This window comes from Mesoplodon bidens (genome assembly GCF_964165515.1).
Source record: "Mesoplodon bidens genome assembly, chromosome: 10".
Taxonomy (NCBI): domain Eukaryota; kingdom Metazoa; phylum Chordata; class Mammalia; order Artiodactyla; family Ziphiidae; genus Mesoplodon; species Mesoplodon bidens.
In genome coordinates this window covers 66,725,760-66,736,016 of record NC_138172.1, presented here as the reverse complement: position 1 = coordinate 66,736,016, position 10,257 = coordinate 66,725,760, and the positions used below count along the sequence as shown (strand labels likewise).

General features: G+C 45.3%; 1 protein-coding gene across 1 annotated transcript; it reads left to right on the top strand.

The window, feature by feature from the left end:
* The first annotated feature begins 2,105 nt into the window (after positions 1-2,105).
* Positions 2,106-7,906, top strand: LOC308623219 (small ribosomal subunit protein eS10). Its single transcript, XM_081245295.1, has 6 exons — positions 2,106-2,182; positions 3,031-3,180; positions 3,404-3,575; positions 5,058-5,135; positions 7,121-7,176; positions 7,812-7,906. Exons 2-6 carry the CDS (start codon positions 3,031-3,033, stop codon positions 7,851-7,853), a joined length of 498 nt encoding a protein of 165 aa, XP_081101421.1. The 5' UTR covers positions 2,106-2,182; the 3' UTR covers positions 7,854-7,906.
* Positions 7,907-10,257: the final 2,351 nt, after the last annotated feature.

Below are 10,257 nucleotides of genomic sequence, written 5' to 3'. Positions count from 1 at the left end.
TTTCCCTTATAGGTTATTATGTAATATTGAGTAGAGTTCCCTGTGCTATACAGTAGGTCCTTGTTGACTATCTATTTTATACATAGTAGTATGTATTTGTTAATTCCAGCCTCCTAATTTATTCCTGCCCACACCCACTTATTCCATCTCTTTTAATCTCTGGACTACATTGTGAATGTTTTGTTTTTTCACATCTATCTTCCCTTTCATGATTTTTCTCTTCAAGTGTGTCAGATCTATTGTTTATTTTTTTAAATTGTTTTAAATTTCAATCATTTTAGTTTTCATTACTAGGAATTTTATTGTATTCTTTTCCAAATATGCTTGACCAGTCCTTAGATTATGTTTTTCCTTGTTCCTTGTTTCTTGTTGTTCAAGACTTTTAAAAAAATTTTCTGGAAACATGTTATGAATACTTATTTTTTAACTTGTGACAAAATACTCATAAAATTTACCATCTTAACCATTTTAAGTGTACATTTCCGTAGCGTTAAGTAATTCACATTGTTGTGCACCCAATCTCCAGAATTCTTTCCATCCTGCAAATACTTATTTTTAAACAGTGAAACCACAAAAATACTTGAAGAAACTATAGGTGAATATTTTTTAAAATTAATTTATTTATTTTTGGCTGCATTGGGTCTTCATTGGCCCCCGTTGCTGCGCGCGGGCTTTCTCTAGTTGGGACGAGCTGGGGTTATTCTTTGCTGCGGTGCGCGGGCTTCTCATTGCGGTGGCTTCTCTTGTTGCAGAGCACAGGCTCTAGAGCGCAGGCTCAGTAGTTGTGGCGCATGGGCTTAGTTGCCCCGCGGTATGTGGAATCTTCCCGGACCAGGGCTCAACCCCGTGTCCCCTGCATTGGCAGGCGGATTCTTAACCACTGCACCACCTGGGAAGTCCCTAGGTGAATATTTATATGATGTGCAGATGTGGAGTGCCTTTTTAAGCATTGTACCAAAGTCTGAAACCATAAAGATTTGAATACAAAGAAATGTGAAAAAAAAGTGAAACTTCTTCGAAATACCATGAAAATTGAACAAATGAAAAAAACTGGGAGAAATTCTTGAAAAATACGTGACAAAGGGTTAATAGCTTTAATACATAGAGTAATTTCAAATCAATAAGAAAAGAAAAAACTTAATAGGACAACAGGTAATGGAAATGAATTTATAAAAGAAGGAACACAAACGCCTAAAAAGAAAACTATTTAACCACAGAAGTAATCAAAAAAGCAAATCAAAAGAGCAATGAGATTAATAATTCTTATCTATCAGACTGAGAAAAATGAATATCCAATGTCACCAGGGTTAATAATGAGGAAGTGAGCCTTGTTAATAACAGCTGACCAGAATGTAATTGATAATGCCGTCCAGAAGTCAATGTGGCATGTGTCAAAAACCTTAAAATGTGTACTTTGTTACTCAACAATTACACTGCCAGGACTTTGTCCTAAGAAAAATATTTGAGAAGTGTGCAGGTGTGTGGCATCGTTAGTTATAATAGTGAAAAAATTCTAAAATATATATCCAGTCATAGAGTGTTGATTAAACCATCCATCAGCGGACTACTACGTAGTCGTTACAATTGAAGGTATTAATTAACAAGAAGAGATTCATGATGTATTAGTAAACGAAAAAAACAGGTTTCCAAACATCATACCATAACGTACATACAAAACGTCCCATTTTTGTTAAAAAATACACTTTCTATGAGTTTGTAAGAATATATACCAAAATGTTAACAGCGATCCTTCGGTTGATGGGATTCTATTTTTATTCTTTTATTATTATTGTTATTGCAGTTATTATTATTTCGTCTGGTTTCTCTTTCCCCCCCTCAAAGAGCATATATTATTTACATAATAATAAGTTAAATTACCGACGGGAAACAAAAGAAAGACGTAGCGACTTTCTAAAAGGCCTGCCCACGCAATAAAAGTGACCATTTATTGATAAAGCACGCAGGGTCAGAAGCCTCCAGCGGCGGTTTCCACGTGCGTTCGTCCTCAAGGCAGCCAGGGTTCGCGGTAGCCCGGAGACGCCAGCCCCTCAGGCACCGCCGAGGCCACCTCAGGCAGCGCGCGGGTCCTGACAGGGGGCGGGGCACGGCAGCCCGGAAGAGACGCCGCGCCGCACATACCCCTTCCTTTCCAGCTCCGGCCCCGGACGCAGCAGCCGTCGCGGTGAGTTCCTTTGGTTTTCGGGTTCCATCGGCCCCCATCCTGGCCCTCTCGCCGCCGTAGTCGCTGCTCCTCCCCGGGGTTGTGGCGGAGGCTGCTCGCTCCCGTTCTCCTCACTTCCATTTCTGAGCAATGAGAGGGGCCAGGGGCGCACTTCGCGGGGTAGTGGGGCCCTGGCAGGCGAAGAGTGGCGTCCCGATAGTGGAAGGCGGAGGGGAGAGGAGGATGAAGCCCTTGAGTGGCGGAGAAGATCCGGACGAGGCTATGGAGACTGTGCTCCTCTTGCACGCTGTTTTTCGGGGTAGAATCCCGCACCCTGAGTTGCTTCTTTGCTTGGTCATGGAAGTTTAGTTTGGGAGAAGAGTGGTAGGCTGTGAAGGTTTCAGCCCTTTGGTTTGGGGTCAGCGGCCTGTCATGAATCGAGGGCTTTCCTCTGGGTCCTTCCCGCGCACCTGAAGGTACCGCCGCTTCCATTCCGCATTAGGTACTGTTGCTGATGGTCCCCAAATAGTCCGAGCATACAAGGTCTGCTTCCCGTTTTATACCTTTGTTGTGAGTGTGAAAGTCTTGCAGCGAGTATGTACCTCCCTCCTCGTTTTATTTTAACGTCCTGGCAATTTCTCACCTGAATCGTGTTCTCGAGGGTGGGGGAGGGAACTAGTCACTGTTGGACTTAAGGTAGCGGAGTTTGAATTCTTGTTTTTCATGGTGTGTTTGAGATTTCAGTCCATTGGACAGTGATTTGTGTGTGTGTGTGTGTGTGTGTGTGGTCTTTGGGGGTGATGAACTGGGTTACTGGCCCGTGGCCACACTGCTCAAAAATGCTCTTGATAATCTCTTCCTTCTTGCAGATGTTGATGCCCAAGAAGAACCGGATTGCCATTTATGAACTCCTTTTTAAGGAGGGAGTGATGGTGGCCAAGAAGGACGTCCACATGCCTAAGCACCCCGAGCTGGCAGACAAGAATGTGCCCAATCTTCATGTCATGAAGGCCATGCAGGTAGCCGGGGGGGCTGCTGGAGTGGGGTGCAGATGGAGGGATTTTCCACTGGTGTTCAAGGCAAATTCCAAGGAGAGGTCAGGACAGCCAGAGCTGCTTGCTGCCTTGAAGGGCTGAGAGGTAGATACACCGTGAAAATTTGTCTACTGTGAAGTTTAGCTTCCCATTTGCGCTGCTTTTCTTGCCTCTAGTTATGTCTTAACTGTGGTTTTCTGTCTTACAGTCTCTCAAATCACGAGGCTACGTGAAGGAACAGTTTGCCTGGAGACATTTCTACTGGTACCTAACCAACGAGGGTATCCAGTATCTCCGAGATTACCTCCACCTGCCCCCTGAAATCGTGCCTGCCACCCTGCGCCGCAGTCGTCCTGAGACTGGCAGGCCGCGGCCCAAAGGTATAGTGCCCACATAATGCCTCTGAAGGCATTCTCTGAAGTTACTCTTTCTGGGGAGAGAGGTGAAACAGTGGGGTTTTTGTGTGTGGGGCATGGAGGTGCTCTTAGTAATATAACATTGGAATCAGTTTTTGAGGGACTCTGGCACGCAAGACCTAGGTCAAGTCCTAGAACCTTTAATGGAACTGGACTCAGGTCTTTAGGCAATTCCTAGAAATGGCATTAAACACATGATATTAGTCTGTGGCAAGATAAATGTGGTAGAGTATTACTGAAATTTTTCCTGTAGAGCGAGAGGCTTATCCCACCCCCGCCAAGAAATCCAAAGCAAAGCTGTTTACCATGTGAAATAAATGAAGAGTTGTCTAGAGTTTCTTGGCAATGGGAGCAAAAATAATCACGACAGATAGGGGAGAACGGATATAGAGAGTGCGTGTGTGTATATTAGCAGTGTGCAAGGGGTCTGTGTGTGGGGAATTACCTTCTAACTCGAGGTCATTGTTGGCTTACAGTTGGCACTTGTCAGGGCTAGGGTTCCTTTTCCTTAGGTTTTGAGAAAACTTGTCACTGGAACTTTGTAGGAGGAGCAGTTTGTGAGTTTGATGAGGTGAGATGCAGAGATTCCTAAAAACAGATGATCATCAGACTGTCAGGTCCCCTGGAATGGCACTTCATGGAGCTCAGGAATCTGCATTTCTTATGAAAGCTCCCTAGGTGGTTAGGCAGGATTACATATCTTTAAAGCAGAGGTTCTTCACTGCATCTTGGAATCTTTGGGGGCATGGGAGTGTTGCCAATGCCATTGTTTGTTCCCACACAGATTCCAGTTTGCCATAGGTGGGGCCTGGCGTTTATTTACTTTGGCCACTTACTACAGATACAATCTAAAAAAGTCCATCTTCAAATCATGAACTCTATAGGTAATTTTCCAGCATAACAAGGTAGAGAGAATACTAGATTAACCTTTCAGTGTTTGTGAGAATGTTATCCCACAACCTAGCGAGACGCGAGGAGGAACTAGAGGATTCTCAGTGGTCTCTGTATTTATATACTTATGTTGGAGGTGGGGCTTGCAGCTTATGGTGCCTCCTTTCCTGTTTGCACAGGAAGTTTTCTATTTCAGAGATGGGTCAGTTTCAAAACTTTGGCTATTCAAATGTTTGTAGAAATGGCTGGATTTCTTAATTTGCCAAGGAATTGGAAAATGTCTGTTTATGCTGAGAAATACAGTAGAAGAAAGCAAACTTTTTGCAGGTGTATGACATTTTAATTAAGGTGTGCGTTTTCCTAGGTCTTAGAGGAGCCAAAACGTCAGCGATGGCAAGTTTCTAGCTGACAGTTCTGGGTGTAGGGGTTCCTGTTCCCATTAACCCATCATAACTGAGTGTTGCCCAGTGAGAATGGAGAGCAGTTCGTTCTTTTGGCCTGAAGGGGACAGTTCCCACGTTGCCCTGTGTTCATACTGTGGTTTAATTTGTGTAGGTCTGGAAGGAGAGCGACCTGCAAGACTCACAAGAGGGGAAGCCGACAGAGACACCTACAGACGAAGCGCTGTGCCCTGTGAGTAGCATCATCTGTATCTGGGTATTGGGGTAGAATCTTGGGATTCTACTCTGGTTGGGGCTCGGCCCTTGTAGATGCCAAGGTAACCAGTAAAGATCCTTCGTTTCATCTCAGATCATCTCCGGCTGGAGTCCTTTGTACTTTTGTCTTATGCAGGGATGGGGATTAGAAGGAAAGCCCTTTGAGCTGGGGACACCAAAGACTGTAGTTGAAGACCTTTAGAGCAAAACTGAAGACTTTTAGGAAAGCAACATGCTTTCTTTGTTTTGTAGTTGTGTTCCTGTGTTGTGCTTGAGGGCAGGGCCCACTCACGTCACCTTTGTTGCTTTTTTATTGCAAAAATAGTGTAAAATCTTATTTTTAAATAGCACATGTTTGCACTGATGGGAAAAACAGATGTCTGTTCATTCAGCAGATACATACTGAGTGCCTATGGTATGCCAGACACAATTCTAGGAACTGGGGGGCTAGTAGTGTACATGAGAGACAAAAGGCCCTTCTCTTGTTGAACTTGCATTTTAGTAGTAGGGGGTGGATAAACAAAAATAAGTATATATCATGTCCATCGTGGGTGCTATGGGGGCGGGGGTGTGCGGTTTCCAATTGGATTTTTAGGGAAAGTTCTGTCGAAGTGAGATTGAAGCAAACATCTGCAGGAGGTGAGGCTACCTGGGGGAAGAGCATTACAGGCAAAGGTCCTATGGGGAAGGCACCTGGCTTGTCTAAACAGAAGATGGTGGGAGAGTCAGATAAGGATGTGGGTCTCATAGTTCTGTGGGCCATGGTATGACTTGGGATTTTACTCTGGAATAAGATGGGGAGCCATTCAATTTGTTTTAAAGAGACTCTGTCCTTGCTGCAGAAGCAGTTAATTGTGATATAAAAGAAAGGTGTAAAGGGAGTTTTTATTAACTTTTACTGCTCTTGCCTCCTACTTGTGCCTGATTCTTCAGATGTGAGATAGAAGTGAGCAGTTAACCTAAATAGCTTATAGGATAGTAGTAAGAAAGATATCCTCCAGCAAACAGGCTCTCAGTTCAGAGAAAGTTCGTGGTCACTTTTATTAGAAGTCAAACCACACGAATCAGCCAGGGGATGTTACAGTTGGTCCTCAAGTTGAGGGTGGGGGAGTGAGCATTTCAGGGAGAGATTGGCATGAACAAAGGTACGGAGTTGGGGGGGATACTGTGGCTCTGGTCAAAGGGCCAGGGGGTGAGCAGACAGGAGCCTATGGTGGGTGTGGTCTGAAATGGGCCAAAGGGGAGCTCCGATTTGAATAAGATTTGCTGAAACCACACTGACTGTTAGCCCTACCCCTCAAATGTGAATTGTAAAATTTCCTAGTGGTCACATTTAAAGCAAATAGAAATGGTTTATGTGAATATTAATTTTTTTTAATCCCAGGATATTTTGAAATATTTTAATATGTAACCTGTATAAACATTAATGAGATATTTTGCATTCTCTTAAGTTTTGAAATCTGATGGGTATTTTGCACACATCTCAATTTGGGCTAGTGGCTGACATAGGACAGAGCAGCACTAGGTCTTTCATCTTGTTTGCCACTTTCCCTTGGTCATAATAAAGTTGCTTTTTGCTTCTGTGGGCCCTTCACCTCTTAGTTCCCCCTTCATTGAGCTCCCTCTGAGCTAGGTGCTGGTCTGAAGCATGGAAGTAACTCAGTGATGGGAAGTGCCATATAGGAAGTGCACATAATCCAGACTTCATGGTCAAGGCAGCCTTCCTGGAGGAGGCAATAGTTTGGTCTGTGAGTTTTGTAAGGTGACGTAAGGAAGGCTGCCTTAAGGGATGGGGCAGAGGTGGCTCAGAAGATGTTTCCCCACTGCAGGTTATAATTTACTTGTACTTCATGGTACCTTTGCTGACATGGCTTTTCTTGCAAGGTGGGGTTGGGTGACTTGTCCTTGTTCTGTAGTGGATCAGATCATATGATGAATCTAAATCGGTGTTTCTCATTCCAGCTGGTGCCGACAAGAAAGCCGAGGCCGGGGCTGGGTCAGCAACCGAATTCCAGTTTGTAAGTATCCCCTTTTTGCTCTTCATAAGCAGTCACTATTCTGGTCTCAGCCCTTTGGATCTGCATGTCCAGAGATGCAGTATAGTGTGGTGGGTCCCACCCCTCTTCCCAAACACATATTCCAGATAGGTTTTTGTATTAAGGCACAGTATGCAAACATCTGTAAATATATAAATTACTGAAACATGTCTCACAGATCAATACTTCATGAGGCATAGTGGTATTTTCTAGTTCATTAATGGCCATCATAGGCTCCCTGGATTAGTTTCGTGAACCAAAACAGGGTTGAAACCTGAACACTGGAGATTGAGCAGGCTCTAGACTCCAGATGGTGTGATCTTCGGCAGGTGCCCCTCTGTGCCTGTTATCTCATCTATAAAGTAGTAGCTATCTCAAGGTAGTTGTGAGACTAGTTAATCCAAGTAAAGGATTAACCCCGGGGATGGTGTATCACTGTTGGGACAGCAGCTGTCCTAGGCAGCAGGAAATGGGCCTAGGAGGTGAATGTGGCCCCAGAGCCTGTAAGAGGCAGGGCTGGGTTTTCTGAGCCCTTACATACGGGGACCTCTCCAGTGATGATGAGGCCTGCTGCCCGGCATACCACTTATGCTGATGTCATGTGCTTTCTCTTGCAGAGAGGCGGATTTGGTCGTGGACGTGGTCAGCCACCTCAGTAAAGTTTGGAAGAGATTGTTTTGTGTTGAATAAACGTGTAGCCAGAAAAGATTAATCTTGTGTGCCCTGTTTTGTGCGTTATGTAGCCTGAACAGGACTGGTTTAAGGATCAGAGTGTTAAGTGGGGTAAGACCGGATAGGTTTTGGGAGTTGTCCTTAACCAGGGTGACATCACTTGTTGCTGTTAGAGCTGCAGTACTTGGCTTTGACCTGGGCCCTCTTTGCTCCAGCATAAGCCTCCCTGTGGGGTCCTGTCCCGTGTGGTTAACCGTTCTGGGAGGTGGTTGGAAAGCTGGTTGTCTTTACCACACCAGCCATGCTGGCTCAGCTCTGTATGGTGGGAAAGTTGCTATTCTGGACCTGGAATTATTAATCTTCCAAGCTCAGGGTTTTCAAGAATCGGGGAGAAAATATTGCACAAAAAAATCACCCTAAAGGGACTGCCCAGCCTCCCCCCAGGAATACTAGACAACTGGAGGTCTTGCTATACCAGGGCTCCTTGAAAATGGGAAATCCACTGTCCCATTTTCCTGGGGTTTGTCAGTGATGACCCAGCATACGACATGAGTACATGGGCAAGAACTGTGTGTTAGTTTTCTCTTGGTGGGGCCAGTGTCATGTAAGTATCCAGAGGGGTTTGATGGGACCATTTCTGTGGGCCTGCACTGCAAACACCACATGCCTGGCGCAGTGCCAGGAAGTGAGCCCTGAAGGTGCAGCCCAGTAAGAGTCCAGGGGCACAAGCCTGCAGGCAAGTTTGCTGGGTGAGATACCAACTTTGACTTGCAGGTCAAACCTGGGCTGCTGATGGCTGCACTAAATCTGCACTTCCTGCTCAGAGGTCAAAGCTTTTGAGGCAGCAACTCTGGGTCAACCGGCAGGCCCACCAAGGTAAGGAAAGCCAGCAAGACAGAGAACTAATAGAAGTGGCTCTTCTTAAGGGGTATGGGGACTTGGGAATAAGTTGTGGGGTACTATGGGCCAAGCATTGTATGGAGAGGGAGGATAATTAGCCAGGTGAAACTGATGACTGATAAAAATCCTAAATTGCACAGGTGGTTTTGCGCTGGTAACCACCTATTTCAGTCCTGACTGGCAGTTGTAATTTAGACCACAAGGTGGCAGCGGACAGCAACCCTGAATGTGCACTTACACTTAGTCCTGGGAGGTGAGCTTTGTGTGCTGAACTGCCAATGAGTAGAAGCTTGCTTTGGCAGAAGGAGATGGTGTTGGGGGAAGCTGTTTCAGAGCAGCCTTGGCTGCCTTGCCAAAGATTGCTTTATATTCCAATTTTTCTGCTGGCTCGAGTGATGTCAAGTGGTTTGCCCGTGTTCACATGCCTTGTGATTGTTTAACCTGGATTCTACTGTGAAATGTTAGCTTTCAGCTTTACTCTTTCCCACCAAGGCCAGCAAGTGAGCAGATGGGTTTCCTCTATTGCCTTGGTGATTTTTCTAGCCCTAAAATGTCACTTTTTCAGCTGTGGCTCTTTGCCAACCTTTTCCCTCGTGATTTAAATTAGTTGCAGAATGTGTTCTCCAAGATTACCCATGGACTCTGGGAAAACCCAAGGAATCTACAAAGTAGAGTCAGAGCCTACGGATAAAAATATACAGATGGAGGTGGTTCTTGCTGCCTGCCAGCCCCGCTCCCTCCCCCTACCTTGGTAAATTGAATGGCCCCTGCCAATCAATAATCTTTGACAATCATTGCTTGGGGATCAATGCTGATAAATGCTCTGGGAAACAGGCGGCTTGAAATTTGCCTTCAAGGACCTAACTGTCCAGTTAGGAAAGCAAAACCAAAGCTCTACAATTGGCAAATTGTTAGTCCAGAGTGAAAGGAAATGCAGGGCAGGGGCAGTGAATGAAGGCTGAAGTGACCCAGAGGTGGGGATGTGGAGCAGGGGAGGGGTGAGACCAGTCGGTATCTTGAAGAGGTTTGATTGGAAAATAAAACTGTCAGGTGGTGTCTGTGAGGTTATGAAGCAGATGTCAAAAATTAAGGCTTTTTTTTTTAATGAGTTTGGGAAAAACAAATTTTGTTATTATGAATGCCTGAGAAGGTCACTTGGGGTGTGTGGAGTCCGAGGGGCAGAGAGAGGCCCCCCTGGCCACCTGCATGGGCACATCCATCACTGGGCGAAAGCGTTGGAGAAGTTTTGGCCTCTTTTCCAGGGTTGGTTTCGAGGCCCATGAAAGCCTGGCATCTGCCCACCAGCCCCATATATGGCTCACCAGCTAATCCCCACCACCACTACCACCAAAAAACGGGCTCCAAAGGATTTTTAAGGGATTTTGGAAGCTGACAGCTGAAGGTACATTTTCCTAATACAAACTTCCCTATATGGATACAAATCCCCTTTCCCTGAAAAATACGGTCCCCTTACAGGGAGTGCCAATAACA

Bases quoted from the DNA above. Each gene is read 5' to 3' on its own strand.
- LOC308623219 (XM_081245295.1), top strand. From the start codon at position 3,031: ATGTTGATGCCCAAGAAGAACCGGATTGCCATTTATGAACTCCTTTTT. The intron at 3,181-3,403 runs GTAGCCGGGGGG...TCTGTCTTACAG, and splicing joins ATGTCATGAAGGCCATGCAG to TCTCTCAAATCACGAGGCTA. The intron at 3,576-5,057 runs GTATAGTGCCCA...TAATTTGTGTAG, and splicing joins TGGCAGGCCGCGGCCCAAAG to GTCTGGAAGGAGAGCGACCT.